This window comes from Alexandromys fortis, unplaced genomic scaffold, assembly GCF_014885135.2.
Source record: "Alexandromys fortis isolate MF-2015 unplaced genomic scaffold, M_Fortis_MF-2015_v1.1 scaffold_17, whole genome shotgun sequence".
Lineage (NCBI taxonomy): Eukaryota > Metazoa > Chordata > Mammalia > Rodentia > Cricetidae > Alexandromys > Alexandromys fortis.
The window spans coordinates 9,933,565-9,953,653 of NW_026067896.1; the positions used below are offsets into that span (position 1 = coordinate 9,933,565).

General features: G+C 33.9%; 1 protein-coding gene across 3 annotated transcripts in view; it reads right to left on the reverse strand.

Moving 5' to 3' along the window:
• Positions 1-6,513: 6,513 nt before the first annotated feature.
• Positions 6,514-20,089, reverse strand: part of Csmd3 (CUB and Sushi multiple domains 3) — a 930,239-nt gene continuing 916,663 nt past the window's right edge. For all 3 annotated transcript variants that reach the window (XM_050162609.1, XM_050162600.1, XM_050162593.1), the window contains 7 exons: positions 19,672-19,851; positions 17,205-17,270; positions 13,815-13,973; positions 11,840-11,952; positions 11,122-11,209; positions 9,618-9,753; positions 6,514-8,373 (listed from right to left, as the gene is read on the reverse strand). In XM_050162609.1, the coding sequence (XP_050018566.1) occupies positions 8,214-8,373; positions 9,618-9,753; positions 11,122-11,209; positions 11,840-11,952; positions 13,815-13,973; positions 17,205-17,270; positions 19,672-19,851 (902 nt within the window). In that variant the 3' untranslated portion in view covers positions 6,514-8,213. The remainder of the gene's footprint in view (positions 8,374-9,617; positions 9,754-11,121; positions 11,210-11,839; positions 11,953-13,814; positions 13,974-17,204; positions 17,271-19,671; positions 19,852-20,089) is intronic.

Below are 20,089 nucleotides of genomic sequence, written 5' to 3' on the forward strand. Positions count from 1 at the left end.
GATTTAAAACTTAATGTGTTCCTGACATCATACAAAAATTACAAAATCATTCCTGCACCCTTAGACTCCACCGGTGGTCTATTACAAATAGCACATTCCCTTAGATTTATGAATGAGAGGAGGAATGAGAAGGAGGGAGAATGGAATGGGGATAAAGCTACCAGAGAGACAGAACCGGTTTGTGAACTTCTTGGAGCCTTTTAAGAATAGTGATCTGTCAATACTCCTCTGTTGGAAGAAATAAACTAAAAAGTCTTTGTCTTTTAGGAGACAGATCCCTGAATATAAATAACATAAACAGTGTACATCAAGAGGGTATATTGTCTCAAAGAATGATAAAATTCTTGAGCTGACAGAACCCTTGGCTCCAGGTGGCCTTCATGTCAATAACCACTATCAATCAGTAAATCTTTTAACTGCAGGTATGAATGTAAGTTTTCTAATTGATAGTGGTGGCTCCTATTTCATCCTTCTCTCATAATCTAGTAAATCCATTCCTCATTTTTGGGTTACATGCATCAATCAGACTCTATTTTTTATTAACAAATTTATTATTCTTTGGGAATTTCATATCATTCACCCTAATTCTGCTCATCTTCCGGTTTGCACGTATCTGCCCCTCACAAAGCAAAACATCACAACAACAGCAAAATAAGCGACAAAACCCTCTTTGTTCCTCCATGTTTCTTGCCTCTCCAACATCTCTTCATTTGTCTTAGTGGTGTGGAACACAGTTTACCCTGTTTTACAATCAGTTCTACTTTAAATGTTCAGTGCAATGAATCATTGTTCTGGTTCAAGGTCTCTGCTTTCTGGTACACCATCTTCAAGGGTCCCTCACCAAAACTCCTCAGGGATATCCCAGGCCACCATAAGTCATGGAGATCCTTATTATCAATGTTTACTTCACTCTTATATTGTCCATGTCTAACTTAATCTTCGCTTATAATTTTCTTATGATACCCAAGCATCATCTTTTCTATAGGACAGATTTACCACCAAAAGTGGGGGTACCAAATTACTTTCAACACCTTACAAAAATGACAGTAACAACTAGGATTGCCTGTCAAAGAAATTGACTCATTGCTGATAGATCTCCTCTCTAACCCATAAGTATGTGCCAATCAAATGCCAAATACGGAAAATACAACAACAAAGATATAAATAGATTAAAGCACTGTTGGGGTTCTTCTCACCACTCTCTTTTTCTCACTCCTGAACCCTTAATGGAATTTCAAGCACTTATCAGTAAATTCCTTTGTTAGGGGATTTTAACAGCACTAGCCTCCCTGTTAAACTCCAGGGAGCCTGTTAAAATCTCTAAAGGAGACTACACAATGGTTCAAGCACTAGATATTACAAATGCAGCTATTATTTATATATTCGGTGCTCCTTAATGCCTACACATTATGAACCCAAACCCTTTCGATTGTCTAGTCCATTTTTATTGTCTAGTCAACAGGCTAGATTTTAAAGATGCTTTATGTGCACTGCTATTGCTTCTAAGAATCAATTTGGTTTTGCCACTGAATGGGCTGATGTTCAAGGATGGAATAGACAACTTACCAATGGTTTCCTTCCCTGATGTTTTAAAGACAGAGCTCATACTTTTGGATAAGACCTAGCTAGGTCCTCAAATGACTTAACAAGACAATGAAATAGCATTTTAACATATATTAAGTATATATGTTAAACATACGATATTAACATAGGTGATCTCACCTGTTCTCTTCATTGAATGAGACCCCAAACCACCAATAAACCATAAATTTCCCTGGCAGATAATATAAAGTTTTAATGCCCAAGACATCTTCCTCAGCCTTATACTTAGGATTCTTTACAAGTAAGGGCATAGTGCTATCTCAGTTGAACATAGAAAAGTTGTCCAGGCTATCCCAATTCTTGGTGATAGAAAATATATTAAGGGTTTTGGGGGGCATGATCAGGTTAATAAATATCAGCTTTGATATAAAACCTTAATGAGAAATTATGAACAAATTCCCCTTACTTTGGGCACAAGAGGAGAGGTTGATAAATTGAATCCTCTGCTCAAATTATTTATTTATTTATTTATTTATTTATTAAAAATTTCCACCTCCTCCCCTCCTCCCATTTCCCTCCCACTCCCCCCAACCCCTCTCCCTCTCCAGTCCTAAGAGCAGTCAGGGTTTCCTGCCCTGTGGGAAGTCCAAAGTCCTCCCCTCTCCATCCAGGTCTAGGAAGGTGAGCATCTAAACAAACTAGTCTATTCTTTTCATATCAATACTTCCTGTACAGTCCCCTCCCTCAAATCCTCTCAGCTCTCCTACCTCCTCTCTCCTCCAGATTTACTCCCTTTCTGTTTCCTCAGAGAGACTACAGGCAAACAGGGCAAGACAAGATACAATAAGACAAGGCAAAATTCTTCATATCAAGGTGACCTAATAAATGAAAAATTGTCTCGGGGCAAGCAAAAGAGTTGTTTGAAGTAGGGATGTGGGAATGGATCTAGGAAACACATGGGATGGTTTGAGAAAGAATGATAACATGATTAGCAAGAAGTTATGAAAGATTTAGAAAAGTATGTTTAATAAAAGATTTCTGCTCAAGGTTTCTGATTTAAGTCTACCACATACTGGCAAGCCTTTAAGCTGCACATTGTCGAAGCACAAGAATGTGTCTAGGTGTCTAGAAATTTAACAAAGGATTTAGCTTAATCCATGGATTTATAGAATATTTATCAAAACAAAAATATTTAACTAAGGGTGGTGCTTATGACTAAGGTAGTATTCTTATGGCTGTTCAGTTGGAGTACTGCCTTACATATTATTAAGGTTAAGGTCATGGGTATATTCCTGAATATTCCACTAAGACCTCATATATTTACATGATTTGTATAATCAGATTTGAATCCATCAGTCACTACCTTACTTTCTGTTGTCTAGATTTGAAATTGGATCATCAAATTTACATGTTGGAAATAGGTTAGACCTATTAGAATCCCAGTAATGATCCCATTAGCTTTTGGGCACTGTTGATCTAACTTAATTTTATCTCCTTTAATTTACTCACTGTGGTGGTCCTGTGACAGTTTAATTCCATCTAGCTACATACCATTCATTGTTCGCTGTGGCCTAAAAGTCAGCAAATATACAGACTCGAAAACCTTCCATGTCTTGTTTTATCCACAAATGGACATACCAGCTGAACTCATATCTCCTAATAAATTTTAGAGCAATAGGTCCTGATGGGGAGAATGTTAGATAGTCAATTATATTAGGAGGCTTTTCTGTCACTGAGGTTGACCTCCTGTCATCATCAGCAACTTACATAACCATGACTTGACATGGTCAAAATAACAGGACTCTTGGTTAGGAATGGGCTCTAGGTCTATCGTAGACCTGAATAGATATGTTATGCTTGGAACAGCCAGAATGAGAATCAGCAATTGATGACAATATAACACTAAACCTAAACTAAAATTAAATTACTATATAAGATCAGTTTTTAGTTAGACAATTTCTGGGAAAGAACAAAAGAGACAATAGAACCCTATTGTAAGTGGCAACACAAATGGGCAGATACCTGGACAGGGCAATGTCTTTCATGGGAAGATGTCACAAAGTTCTCTTGGTCCACTTTCCATTCTCAACTTAGTAGTGCTCCGTCTCACTCCAGAATAAACACTACCTGTCTTCTACTTTACCCCTGTGTGTCTGAATTCTTTGACAGAGATTACAAGGTCAAAAGGAGTCTAGAAAAAGATCATATGATAAGACCACCTCTATTTTCTTTTTTCTCAATTTTTTATTGATTTTTTATTAAACTCTACATTTTTCTCTGCTCTCCTCCCTGCCTCTCCCTCCCCCTTCAACCCTCATCCAAGTTCCCCATGCTCCCAACTTACTCAGGAGATCTTGTCTTTTTAAACATAAAGCAAAGAAAACCAGCCTGCAAAACACAATCCCAGAGAATTTAGACAACAATGAGGACACTAAGAGAGACTTACATAGATCTAATCTACATGGGAAGTAGAAAAAGACCACCTCTATTTTCACAGCCATACTAATAGTTACAAAAAAGTTTGGGACATGTGAAAGTTTAAACAAGAATTTATTGCTTTATATTTTGCAGTATGATTTGAATATAGATGTTCTTATTTTTACAAGACTAATAAACTTTCTACACAGAGGGACTTATTAAAGTTGGGAAAGTATCTGGCCTGTATTCACTACTTCCATTGTTTCTATTCTGAAGAAAGCAACCAAATGTCTTGTGTTTCCTTTTATTCCCCAACAGCTTCTAAATCTACTCATAAATTGCTTCAGAATACTAAACTCATGAAAGTGATGACAGAAAGCTATTTTTCAAAGTTTGCAACATGTATATCTTCTTAGATTAATATTCCCTTACTTCTAGTCATCCTGGAAAAAAGAAATCAATCTTTTTAAATCTCCAATTTCAACGTGTGTGTGCGCGCGCGTGTGAATGTGTGTGTGTGTGTGTGTGTGTACGTGTGTGTGCATGCATCCTTGATCTTATGCAACAGCACCCATGTGGAGATGGTAGGTGATTCTCTGCTTCCTTTATGTGGGTCCTAAGGACAAAGCTCAGATCATATGGCTGGGCAGCATGAGCCTCTCTCTACTGGCATAACTATTTTTTAACATTATTTAAACTGTGCTTACTTTAAATTTATAAGTATATAAAAGTTTATGCTTTAACAAGCAGTATGTTCTGATTTTCTTTTAAAAAGTTTAACAGTCCTTACTGACCTTTTAATCTATATGATGTCCCTTTTTTCTACCACCTCACTTGTGGACGTACCACATGATAAAGCAAATCTTCAGGATCGCTCCACAGTCCTTTTTATCAAAAGATTCTGGGGGAGACTTACATGTTTAATTTTTTTAAGCATTTAAAAATGAAATAAGGCATTACAATAATTATTTTAAATCTCCCTGAAAATATTATGAACTGTGGAAAGGTTAAAAATTGCAGAAAATTTTAAATAAATAACAACTAAAAGACTGGAAAATATGTAAAAGAAGACACATATCAAGAGAGACATCAAAATAGAAAAAAACAGAGGGAAAGGAGCACAGAGGCAAATAAAAAAATACAAAGGAAAAAAGAAAATATACTAAAATTGTGAGTAAAAGGGGGAGTTACAAAGTTAATAAAGAATGAAAGATTCAGGCTGGAATGGATCAAGGATACAAAGACTCAAAAATACAGACTTCCTCTTAGGTTATAGAATTGCTTTAGTAATATTGAATTAATCGATCTATTATGACCATAACATTACAGAAACAATAACTTCCCAGAACACAATGTGTACATTTTCCATTTATGTGTGGAATTACTTCATTTACTTAAAAATATATTTCTTTGCATGGTACATAACTGCTGTTGAGCTCTTATCTATGTAACTTCTTAAAGCAGAAGGATCTTTAATAAAATATACCACCGAAGTATTTGAGATTACCATTATGTGTAAATTTGTACAGTATCACTAAAAGTCATATTTGAGGACTCTTTTAAGTCAGGCTCTATGGCACTGACCTATTACAAAAATATTATTGAGCCGGGCGGTGGTGGCGCACACCTTTAATCCCAGCACTCGGGAGGCAGAGGCAGGCGGATCTCTGTGAATTCGAGACCAGCCTGGTCTACAAGAGGTAGTTCCAGGACAGGCTCCAAAACCACAGAGAAACCCTGTCTCGAAAAAACAAAACAAAAAAAAAAAAAAATACTGAGCCATGTGTCAGAGATTTGTCTAGATGAGTTTTGAAGAGAAATCTTTCTAACCTTCCAGAAAGGAGATAAAACCTCAGCTTCCTCAGATGAGACTGAAATGAAGATATCTTCTTGTGAAGGAGTAAAAGGGCATCTTGTTTTGTAATACCAAATTTAAATACCCCACAGAGAATAGGACACCTCCTCAGTGAGGAACATACCAGCAGGGAAAGAAACTGGTCAGCTAAATTAATCTTTCAAACTTCCCATTATACCATGAAGTTATCTATCAGCATGACCCTCTCCTTCTCCATACATTTCTTCTTCCTAATGGAAAGGTGGCCTGCCAATGCCTGTTTCACTTCTTGCCCAGCAGTCAATAAAATACCTTTATTTTACAAAAACTCTTGTCAATGGATCATATTACAGGGGCCTCCTGTATTGAGCCCTTGATTGGTAGCAGAACTAATTATACTTACTGGGATTCTATTTTCCTACAAAAGATTGTCACATTTATAAGTAGAAAATAGAGGGAGAAACTATAGTTTATTACCTGGTGTAACATAAATATGGCATGCAATTGGGGAACATTTTTAAAAGCACCAAGGAAAAACTGGGCTGTGCCTGGCTTTTACTAACTGGAAGAGCATTATGTGAGCTCCAAAAGAATACACATTTTACAAAAGCAAGTATCCTTTTTTATTTGTTTACATTGCACTGAAAATTTACATCATACTTTTACAAATTTTTTTATCATAAAAATATACTTCTTTACAAAAGTGTATGCATTAATATAAGAGGAGTAGCCAGTTGCAGAAGAAACGTTGTTTAAACAAGATCTTAAACGTATTAACCTTAACATTAGTGAGTGAATCATTGTTATTGCAGTCATTTTTGAATAAACAAGAATAAATAACAGATGGCATAAAATTGAAAACCGCATCCTGTCAGTAGAATACAGTGTTGAGAAAATTGTATGAATTTCCAAAACAATGTATCTCAAAGTGTTTTACAAGAAATTCACTAAATGTAGAGATAGCTCCAAGCGGTGCTCCCAGGTGCAATGGTTTCTTGTAGGCACTCTTGTCTCATGATACAAAAAGCAAGACCCTTCACAGAACAATCCCTATTTGAAATGGAAAGCAACAAAGAGTCCACAATGGATATGTGTTTTATTCAGTGAAATGAAACACGATAAAAATAAAGACGAAGACAATGCCCTATGAAACAAAAATACCAACACTACTGCATGATGTAGCTTTAAATGAGCTAACAATTAACACATAAACTTGTTTTAATCAGACAATGAGAAACACTGGCTGTACCTGATACCTACTTCTTAAAAATAGGGTATAGACAGAACGTTCAAAACCTGTGAAAATTTGATGAATACATATATTTGGGAAGCAAATTTATACTGTTGATCTGAAAGAACATTTTTGTTTTGGTTCTTTTAGTCATTAAGTTAAGGGGTAGATCAGAATATGCTGTACTTTGTTCAAAGAAACTATAAAGTACCAAAAGTGGAAAAATCAAAAGTTCAGCTAGAAGGCTATGCAGACATCATAAATTAAATGCAGATGTAATTGACTTACTCTATCAAAACCATTAAAGTGCTTGATAAAAAAAATAATGATACCAAGTTGGTGTCTTAGTTAATGTCAAAATAGGCATCCTTACAGATAATTTTTTTCGAGCCTAAATACTGTTGAGATGACAAAGTATATTGAGGCAAACATGTAAAGAGTATCCTATATTTAATAGATAAAACTCTTTCTTTGAAAATAGAGAAATAAGAAAGGTCACATAATGACCTTGCTATTTGCAGGAACTTGAAAATGATTCTAAATTAGTACTAGCTGCTTTTTAAAAAATAAATACAGAATGCCAGATTGGAGTGGGCAAACAACCTTATTTCTTCTGTGTCATCAATTAGTTCATAATTATTTAAAGAAGTGTGTCATTCCTAAATATCTAAGGAAATGAGAAAAATAATGCCTGGGATAGAGAAGAATGAATTGCAGACATGTGGTACAAACTACAGACATGTAGGTGGGATGTAGCTTATGGCAGCAAAGAGAAATCAGTGACCTATTGACTCTGGTAAGTATAGCTCTTATTTCTACCCTATATCATTTTTAACCCAGTCCCTCTAATATAGTTTATAAAGCACAGAAATACTGATAGTGGATGCTCCTCCAATATATGCAAATAAGTTTATGTTTTAGAATAATCTCCTTTTTAAAAAAAGCAAATAAACTGTGAGCAAGCACTCCCAGAGTGCAGCCAGATCTCTGTAAAACTCTCCATGGTACACATGAAGAAGAATTTTGATCCAGTTTATGAAAAAAAAAAAAAACACTCTTCTCTGTCATTCCTCAGGAAAAGGTGACCCAGCAAGTCCTGAAAAGTGTGCTTTGTTTAGCAGTGAACTAAAAGTGCACTGTTCAGTGTGTCGATTTCCAGGATTCTGAAGAAGGCAACGTGTTGCCGTGTTATACCATTGTGCAAACTGTGTTCAAGTTGGGGTCAAATCGCACTGCCTTCCCCTCCACAGACTTGGCATTGGTGTCATACATGGGGTTCTCAAAGGCTGCTTGGCCGTTGTTATTTTCATGAACAGAACATCCTGTGTACTGTGTTTTGGGTGCAGTCCTGTTTATAAAAACAACATTGATAGTTGCATGTTAGGGTGTTTTGAGAAATAGCAGACTAAACTTCAACAATTTATGAATGAACTTATTCAAACAAAATAATACCCCACACAATGTAACATTGTTTAACAAGAATTGAACAGTGATGAATGATACCATGAGTAAAATATTAAAAGAATTACTGTGCTTAGGAAAAAAGACCAAATATGAAAGATCCACAAGAAGAAAAGTGACTGTTGTAGTTCTTTGTACTTGGATGAAGTTTGAAGGTGGTGGGGGAGATTAGAGAGGAACCTGCTAATGAATTCACATTCTCTTTGGGTTGATAATTGCATCCAGTAACTAAATTGGCAAGAACTTTCAGATGATGCAGTGAGTGTCCCCAATGGTATTCTGTTATACAGTTGAAATGTTGTTAAAATTATTTATATATTATATCAAAATATATGCATAATATAAATTATTAATATATTTATAGTGTATACATATATTTTATATAACTATATAATATTAAATGACTAATTTTTAGGTATCAAAACAGACAGATATAAATAAAAATGTCAGTTTTGGAGAGAATGTACTTAAGTAGATAAGTGTATAAATGTGTATATATACTTAAATATATTTAATTGAATTTGATTGTTTGTATTTTTCCAAATAACAGAGATAGATTAATGAAGCTCCTCCAAAAGGCTGTAACACATAGGATATATGTGACTGAGTAATCATATATAATACTATTTATTTGATCAATCACAAGCATAACATATCCATTAAATAATCTTCAAACAATAGAAGCTGAATGACTAATTAGAAGATGACCATCTGTCGACCAAGGTAAAATTATTCCTGTCAACCAAGGTAAAATTATTCAAGACTGCCATGTGAACCTGAACTTTCTAGATTTTTACCATAAATCTATCAGCATTTAGTGTCTTTTCAATTTAAACTTTAACATTCAGTATCTCTAAAGTACCAATATTAATAATTCATGAATAATATGTGCAAGAAAATTAAAGACAAAATGAAGAATGGTAAGGTTGAATCACGTGCAATCTAACAGAGTGATTTCTGCTATGGACATGTGGCTCTTGGGGTGAGTGGTAAGATCCAGAAGGATTATAACAGCTATGCACACCGATTATAACAACACATATAAAAGAAAGGTGGAGTATAGGCAATATGATGGAAATGACATGAAAGGAAAGTTTTGGTAAATATTGTCACTGAAGTCACACATCTTACCTTTGTTTATAAAGATAAAACCCAAATCCTGCAAATATAAGTGCGAAAAAAGGCACAAGAATCGCAATGGCCACAGAACTACTGTTTGTACCATGAGGTTGATTCGAAGAATTTGACCCTTCTGAAGTATTCAGTCCTAATGGAAATAGCACAAGTAAGTCATTGACCAAAAGATCAACTCAGGCCTATAATTTATTTCTACATTTAATTACCAGATAGTTTATTCTATTTTTCAAGTGAGAAAAAAGAGAAGGTTTTACAAGATTTAGGGTAGGAACAGAGATGAAGAAGCATATAATAGCGCTTTACTTAAGGAAATTGATTCTTTTTATACACTTGTATTTGAAATACAGTGTTTTAAGTACTAGGGCATGTGATCTGAAATCTGTGCATCCAGTTACTTTACTGTATGAACAACCAACACCTGTGAATGCTGTACACTATTTTCAAAACAGCACCAATTTAGGTGGTATAGTACACAAAATAATAATTTATTATTTTTATTTACAAAGAGTTAATATACTATTTATTTTTATTAATATGTGTTTAATGGCATAGATGGTAAGTTTTAAGTAATATTTTATCTCTTATTTAAATATTTCAGATATTTATACAAGAAGTTTTGATCACATCTATGCCAGTACTTCCCTCCAGCTCGCTCTAGTTTTCTCCAGCCTATTTCCCAACTTTATGCATTTTTGGTGAACATTTTTATTCAAATAATTTATAAATCTTGTCACACTTATTTTTAAATCATATATATTTCTCTATTTATTTCTCCAGTGACCAGGTTCAATTATACAAAAGCTTAAAGCCATGATTTGTTAAGATAAATACTAAATTAGAGTCATAATCATTGTTTATATCTGCATACAATAATTTAAGGATGGAATACAGTGTATATATACAGCAAAAGACAAGTGTTTATAAATATAAGATCAACAAATATGTGTGCCCATGTCAGAAGGATTATAAATGAAAACGAGAAAGCTTCGTCCATCATAGCAGAGAAAATGGCAGTATTTGAGATGACCAGGTTCTCAAAAGAACCCATTTCTCAACGTTATTTTTTCCTTCCAGGCTGTAAAAGTTTCTCCGAGTGCCACTACATCTTCTCAGAAGTAAGAAATTTGCTTTAATACTCAAACTGAAGAGAAGTGGTATAGTTCTCAGGAGAAGAGGTAAAAATAATTTAGTTTAATATTACCATGTTATCTATGTCACTTTTTCTTCTTTGTGTTTGCTTAGGGGCAAGACAGCTTATCATACTGATGGCAGATTTGATGAAACACTGAGCTTTGTAGAGTTATTACCTGAAGAAGGGATAATTTCAACAATGTGATTATTCTTTAAATGCTGTCAAATGGCTAATTGCATAGTCCTGATAATGCATAATTCAAGATATTGTAAGTGTGAAAATGTACAGAATCATTTGTTTTATGGTGTCTATAGTACCAAAGAAATTACTTGAAAATGAAAATTAAAAAAAAAACAAAAATATTACCCAGTCTTTGTAGTCCAAATTGACCATAATCTTTGCCTTTAATAAATCCTTGAAATACATAAGTGGCTCCATCAGGCTCAGCAGAAACCTGAAAATATTTGGAGTTCTAATTAAATATAAAAACTGACCACAGCTTTATTTTTTATCTGAATAAGTACTCAATATATTCTAAAATGAACATCCACCTTTGTTTGTTTTTCCTGCCCCTTCTATGCAATGAACACGGTACAAATCTTCTATTATAAAGACAAAAGAAAAAAATTTCTAATTTTAAATAATTATGATATTGGTAAACAGGAGATTGTGTGTTGCTGTACCACCATTTTATAAATATAGACTAGTAAGTATATTATTCAAAATGTAAAACAATGGTGTAGAAATTGAATCACAGTGTGGAGAGATGGCTGCTGTAGGTTCCCAGCACCCACACTGGGACATTCACCGCCACCTGTAACTCCATCCCTGCTGCATCTCTCTGGGCAGCTGCACGCATGTGGTATACAAGCATACCTTCAGGCAGACACAGATACAAGAAAATAAATAATAAATTATATTGGCCGTTCTTCCACTACAGAGATTCCACGTAGTAGCGTCTTTTTTCAATGGGAGTTTTTCATATCAACCCTCTTCAGACCACTTCATAAGCCTTTCTAAGCCCACAACAATCTATTAGTTTGCTGTTAAAATCAACCACGTGCTTTTAAGGAACTATACTTACGAAGCCGTCCATGGCCCAATTTTCCTCCTTCATTTTCTTCACAGAAGTGTGGGCTGGTACTTTAATAAGATATATATGTAACATTAGGCGAGCTTCCTGGCTTTTGTAGATCCCTGAAAAACGTACACACAGTTACCTAATTTTGTAGATAGCTGTGGTTCACTTTATTATCAGTGGCTTTGTAAATATATTGTGGAAAACAAATAGTATGCAAAGGAAGAATGCAAGTCCCAAATCAAGAATGACTTTGTCCATGATACCTGATACTATGCAATATACACCTGTTTCTTATCTGAAACTACAAATTAAATCTTACCTGAATCTCTAACAACCTTAAATGCTAGAGTAGAAAATGCACATAATATAGAAAAGCAAAAATCCCAGGACAGCCAAAACAATCCTGTAAAATAAAAGAACTTCTGGAGGCATCACAATCCCTGACTTTAAACTCTACTACAAAGCTACAGTACTTAAGACAGCCTGGTATTGGCTGGCATAAAAACAGACAGGAGGACCATGGAACTGAATCGAAGACCCGGATATTAATACACACACCTTGGAACACCTGATTTTTTTTAAAAGGAAGCAAAAACATATCAAATGGAAAAAAACAAAGCATATATAACAAATGGTGCTGGCATAACTGGATATCAACTTGTATAAGAATGAAAATAGAGCCATATCTATCCCCATGAACAAAACTCAAGTGCAAATGGACAAAAGACCTCAACATAAAGCCAGCCAAACTGAACCTTATAAAAGAGAAAGTGGGAAGTACACTTGAACGCATTGGCACAGGAGACCACTTCCTAAATATGACACCTTTGTAAGTAAAATACATGACAAAATGGGGTAAATCCCAGGCTGCCATAGTGGAGTCTTTTTATGCTGCTCTATCAGAGAATAACTACTATGTAAAAGAATGTTTTAGCTAGGCCTTTAAACTTAGGTTTTAACTTAAGATGATAAACACACACAATGATAGAAACATGAGAAGCAAAAATATATACACTGCTTCTTATACCTGGCTATTCTGAGAGCTGGAATAAGGTAGAGTGTAAATACACTTCATGATCAGTCAGGCTGTGAGCAAAAAACTTCTGATTGACTATTGATTAAAATTTGACTCCTGGTGACTCAAATACAGCTTTACCTATTAATGAGGCACCAGAAGAATATTCCAGGAATAAGGCAAAGAGATGCAAACCTTGACCTAAAGTAAACTACAATTAATAAACAAAACCTAAATGTACTGACAAAAATACTTGTGGGGAATGGTTATAATTGTATTATACAGTCACTGTGAGTGAAAAGTAATGAAATTTAAACTATCATGTTTATGCATATTTATAAGGATCTATTTGAATTGTTACTTTATAACAAACAGATTATTTTTTGCTAACTTAGAGAAAATGGGAATGTTATTTACAACTAAAAGTTAAATTAATCATAAACAAAATTTAAGTACAAATTAAGCTTTTCTAATTTATTCCATGTAATTATTCATACTTAAAAATATAATGTATACTAAATTCTGATAAGTGAACTTATTGGATAGTACAACAATGCATAAGATGTTTATGTAATTTTCAAAATTAATTGTTTCAATTTTATTTACACTACAAACTAATTTGCTAGTAATTATTTTCAGGATAACTATATAATAAAAGAAACTTGCAATATATATCTCATACTATAATATCATAATTCCATCTTGACAAATGAGAGTTCTAGTCCAGTACAAGAGCTCTAATTCTTTCTGCATGAAACAGTCTTAAAGACACTTAACTACACAATTTTAGCTCTGCATTTATTTAATAATAGTTACTCACCTTTACAAACCTTCAAAATTCTTGCTTTTAAGTAAATTCTGACATCCATCAAGATCAAACATAAGAATTAACTCACAGTAGTAGAGTGTGACTAAGCAAATGCCGGGATATATAGCTTCTTTTGCTAAATTTGAGTCGGATACCTGAAAGCAGCAGTTCCATGTCCCTGTTGCTCAGCGTGGCGTTGACTCTACCAGTAGAGGCATTGAAGCTAGTGACTGTCAGGGTCATGGGCTGCTTCCTTCCTTTGAAATTATAAGAGCCTTTCCATATGTAATTCTGGGCAAACACATCGTCAGGAACTGAGCAGAGATAAAATAAATGCCACATTTTAATTTCACAGTGCCCTCTAATATGATCATCTGATATTAGGTTAAATCCTGTCGTCTGTTGAACAAATAATCTATCCCTAAATATAAACCATCTTCAATAAGTATAAACTAATATATTCTTCCTTGAATTACAAATTTCAAAGAATAAATCAGTTATTAAAGCCTGAGTTTGTTCAGTAGTCAACGACAGGAAAGCCAGACTCCATGCCAACGAAAGACACGAGGTTTATAGTTAGAATCCAGGAGACACAAGTTTCACTTATATTTGGTCACCTCTAACGCTTTTCTCTCCTTTCAGAAAGAAGATGAGATGATTTTACTGAGGCTGCCAGCCTGTGAGCATGCCTCCAGAGACCCGCTATTCTACTAGTGTCATAGACAAATTCGTTAGAGGAAGAATGTAAACCATGTCCTTCTCTTTCCAGTGGCCCTGGAGGCAGCCTGGAGGTAATGACTCTTTGTCCCTTTTACAAAACACTGAGTTCACTTATTCCAGTAATAGAAGAGGAGCAGGCCTGTACTATATTGACAGCTTTGAAGTTTACATGTATTTTTAGAAATAAAAGGATTGTGACTAGAATTGCCCAGGTCTTATGGGGTAGAACAGACAGTAGTAGAATATAGCACAGGGTCTAGGCGAGCAGATCCTGGGTTATGCTACTTGTATTTGATGGCATTTTCTATATTGAAAAACTAGGTTATTTTGCATAAACTTCTTAATTCGAAACCTGGTTTTCCTTATGAATAATATAGATTAATATATACTATGTAGAATGTTAAATAAAATAAGAAATGCAAAATATTTATCTAATCATTACCTAACATCATTATCTAATATTTTCATGATATTTAATTATGATTCTGATAAAAATAGGGATATTGGGCTTTTTAGGTCACTAAATAGCTACTGTGTGAGAGTGTGTGTATCTATATGTGTGTCTATGTGTACAGATACCATGTATTGGGCATCATGAACAATTTATAGCCCTGGCTTTTCAACCTTTGTCAAATCATCTTTCAACTGACCCTTTATCCATAAACAGCAAGTTACCGTGTTATGCTTACATCTATGTAATCATCTTATTTGACACATTGTCAGAAAAAAAATCTTCGTTTGATTGGTTTGGGCTAAGAAAAGTGTACCTACAAACTGTATAAAGAAGTGATAGGCAAAAGTTTTATTTGAGAAGATTCAAGGAGAAAAAGAGAAATGTGTCCTACTGGTATGTCTAATAAATGGTTGATAGTTAGTAATTGGCACTTTTCACATTGTTTACTTCTCCTCCTCTCAATAGTGATGATTCTCCTTCCCTGTAATAAAAGTCTGCTGTTACTAATGATCTTATTTCGTGAAATTTAGTTAAATTAAGACTGCTAGTTAAAATACAGAGAAGCAAAGCCCTCATTTTGAGAGGTAATAGTTATAGGAAAAGGTATGTAGGCATACCCAGCAATATCAGTTGTATTAAGATAAATAATTGCTTTGGTAGAGATGATTAAAGAACTGGTCCTTGAGACGAATACTTTGTAGTCAGAGCTACTTCATTTGGGAGAAATATTTTCTTCATTGCAGATGCCAAGCTTCCAATGACCAGAAACAGCACAGAATGGAATGCATAACCATTTAGTCAATGATAAATATGACTTGAAACTATTGTGTTGTCTTTACCACAATGTTAAGTTTAATTCAGTAAAATTTCAAATTTAATTTTTCATCAATAATCACAAGTCAGATAGTACCAAATTTTCCTCCTCATGTAATATCTTTATCTGTATTTCTAATTATATGTTGACTGTCACATGAGTATGTTAGATTATTTTAGTTAAGACTTATATTCCTTGCCATATTTCTTTAAAATTTGTCAGACATCGTCAGTGGAGCAATATGGGCCTGGTATATCTCTGAAAATAATTTTAAGCTTTACCTTGGTATATGATTATTAAGCTAGCTTTTATAACATTTATTAAAATTGAGGTTCAATTTTATAACAATTTGTAAATTTAGTAAAATAAATTTTGATAGTTACTGACATTACCCCAATATTTTAAATTTATTTAACCTGTTTTGTATCATATTTGTATATCCTTTATTTCACAGTTACTTTTATAAAATTTTTCTTTACACATTAAAAATGTTTCTATTGTGTCATCGGCAGCTTTACTTATTTTATCCTTGTATTGATTTTTGGTTGCTGTAGTATAGTAGTTATTGGTTAACAGAGATATAGCATCAATTCAGGGACTTTCTTCTTATCTAATGCAAAGATTTAAGGCTACAAATATAATTTATAATGCTACTTTTGTGATAGTTTTAAAGTTGGATCAAAGGTAAAAATTTATATAACAAAATGTATTCCTCAGTAATATGAAAAAATAGTTGTAATGAATGAAGTCTCTAACTATATACTGTATACTTTATATTTCATTCTGATGAGTATCAGATGCATAAAATGATTTTAGAATGACAATGACATTAGTGTTATAAGAATTTAAATCTCATGTTACTGATGATTAGGTCATATAATTAAGATTGCATTTTAAAATCAAATAGTTACAAATAAGTTGTACAATATCATATCTTTTAACAAATGTCTTGAAATTCATACATCTATAAAGGTATATGTTTTAAGTTGTCTTGTTTTCTATTTTAATTATATAAATAAAAACATTGTCATGTTATTGTTAAAAGAATCTTTAAAAATAAATCTACAAGTATATAGATAGATGTAGAAAGCATATTTTTGACATAAATAACTGCCCAATATTTTTATAATGAATGGAACAAAATGAAATTTATGGCCTGTCAATGCCGAAGCATGCATGGGCAGCCCATATGGTTCTGTTGAACTTTTCCATATTGGGCTTTATAATCTAAGTTGATGAGGATGAATGACCAGATCTCTTCCACAAGAAGACACCAAATTGCATTACAGATGGTTTCTGGGAATTAAACTCAGGACCTTTTGAAGAGCAGGTAGTGCTCTTAACTGTTGAGCCATACCTTCATCCCAATAATTTAGAATAATAAATAGAAAATATTTCAAAAAATAAGCTCATATCCTATAACACACATGATCATATCTAATATGTTCAGGCTTAAGTTTGTCATGCAAAATATACCATTTTTATAAATACATATTTAAGGAGAAAATTGTAGATCAATTTTAGACATCATGACTTTTAGAACAACAAATTACTTACCACTTAGCTTTGGACTCGGCGTGCCTAATGCAGGTCGAGGATCTTTCACCAATATTTTGGAGCCAGCTGAGGCAACAGAACAGCATTTACAAAAGTTAGTGTATTAAACACAGTGTGACACCGTCAATTTTACTCCGAGATATTACATAATTTCCTTCGAAATCCCTTGCTCATTCCACCTCAGTGAAAACACTTTCTGATTAACAGCTTTAGCAATCACTTCCAACATAGTCCCTTGGGAAAAAGGCTGTTATTCAATCCTCACAGGAAACTGGATCTTTGATTAGAGGGAGAAGCTGAAAGAAAACAGTTGATTCCAGCAGGGATACTGAGGACTAAGTGTTTTCTATTGTTGACAAAAGGGACAAGACCTAGTTGTGCAAGGTTCACATCTAAAAATCAGAATTTGCTGAAATCATTCAGAAATCGGAAGGTTCAAAAGTTGAAACTTTGAGTCTTGGCAGAGAACGGTTCATGTCAATAAAATCACATATGGGGTTAGAGAGGAATGAACAGTGTAAGAGCTGTGAAACACACTGTTTGGCACACCCTGTGCCCAAGGAACACTGTCGTGTTCTTAAGAACATTTAATGAGGGGAAATATTTAAAAGAACCAAATACTGAATTTAACACGTTCAAGCATCAGTTCCACTAGGGAAAACTGAACTCTACTACCACATTAGTGACTTTAAAACAAAAACTAAAAAATGATTGTTGAGAAAGCTTTGAAACTGTGGTGGATTTCAATAAGATAACATCTAGCATATTGAAGAAGTTTGTAATATATGAAACTATGATGGAAGTGTCATAAAGGCAGGGAGCAAAAATATTCCTACTAATTTAGACAATTAAATTAACACTTTCAGTTGTAAGTCTGTAGAGAAAATTCAATGGAAATGCCTTTGAGGGATTTAAACAGACATACCATGGATAGAGTTGCATGTGTAAACTGGAGGCTAAAAGAAGCAGAATGTGATAAGCAAGCTAATTTAGGCATGATTTCCACAGAAGAAATCAATGGCATGAATACAATTATGAAGGATAGAGTAGAGAAAATGAATGGAGAGGATACCTGAATTCTAGGCTGTTAAAAACCTAAAGTAGAAAAGACTCTGTAAAGGAAATTAAAACTGTATAGCCATAATGTTAGTAAGTACTGATATAGAGTTTAATAATATATATGTCAGTACTTTCATCAATTTTGGGGAAGGTCACATAGGTGGACATATATATAGCTAGTATTTGCTTTTATATGTATAATGGTGAATTTCTCAAGCAGTGGTATTTTAAGAAGAGGAAACTCATGTTACATTCTGTCTAAGAAATGAATGAAAACAGTTCAAAACAGTGGTTAAAATTGGTTCCTGCTTCAAGACGTCAAATACAAGAAGATATGAGAAGAAAGTTTAACAGATGTAAAGAAAGAAATAAAGAAACAAAAAAGAAAGAAAGAAAGCTTTTAATGGCCTAATCAAGAACTATAGGGAATTTCCTTCAATGTGCCTTATAGTATGAGTGAGTGTTTTCCTCTGGTAAATTCAGTACATCAGAACCAAGTAGGATTTTCCTTGGAGAAGCAGCAACAGGTGTAGACTCTTCATATAGATCTACTTAAATTATTGTGCTACAATAACTCAGAAGAAAATTGTAAAAATTTCAATACTGAGTTGTCACTTGTAAGTCAGACTATGAGAAAGACTATATGGATTCTGAGAGAATGCTACAAAATAAGAAACATTGAGGCTATGTTCCCTATCATACGGGATCAAATAATATACTTTAGGAAGCCTGTGCTACATTAGAATGAGACTTTATTTGAAAGGGATTGATTGTAGCTATAATTAACTGCTGCTCTCAATATAAAATAATACTGAATTTAGAATAAGTCTTATACATAATAAGTTTCTTCATAAGAAAATTGGATGAACATGCAAAGACATATTCAAATATGTTTCAATATTTTTAGAATGTGGAATTCTCTGGTTATATTTTGGTACATATGCTAGAAATATCATTTACCATATGTAAAGATGAAGGCAGGTATCACTGGGAGATTAGGAGCTAGGAGAGGACAAAGGGTAGGGAGTGGCTATGTCATTGGAGATGATCAAATACACAAAGCCCTGTTGACTCTTTGACTTTTGACTTTTGTACTTAATACCTATAAAAGGATAAATTTCTATCACGTGAAGTCACCCATATTTAGGTGACGTTTTATAACAAACCTAGAAAATAAATACACCAATAAAAACATTTTAAAGAGAGAATGTGAAGATGGAATGAAGACAAAACAAATCAAGTTATCATTGAAATATCATCATAGAAAGATTTATGTGTGTCCATTTTTCTGGAATTAAAAAAAAAAAGCTCACACATCTTCCAGTGTCGGACTTGGTCTAGCAAATAATTCTAAAAAGACCTAAGTAGCACATCCTAATATGCTAAAGCATCTGTAAATGAAAGTTACCTTCACAGACAGGAACTTTTCCAGTCCAGGTGTTATCTGACCTGCACACTCTATGTTCTGTTCCCCCTGCTAAGAAGAAGCCAGGTTGGCAGGTGTAGATGAGCGTGTAGCCGTGGGAGGGAAGGTCCATCCCTACTACATTTGCGTGAGCAGGACTTTCCGGCTGCTTACAGTTGTGAGCTATAGCAAGAGTGGAGCAGAGAATAATGTGAATTTTTTGAGATTCATTACTAAAATTTTGAGGCAAAGGTCAAAATAGTGCAAACTGACTCTGGGCTACTTATGTTTACAAATGAATATTGAGGCACAATACGGGAGAGTCTCAGTGAACAGTAATATTCCTAAAAAATGTATAAGACCTTGAAGTAAAAATTAAAAAAAAATTCACAATCTTATATTTTATGGAAAATTTCTTGAA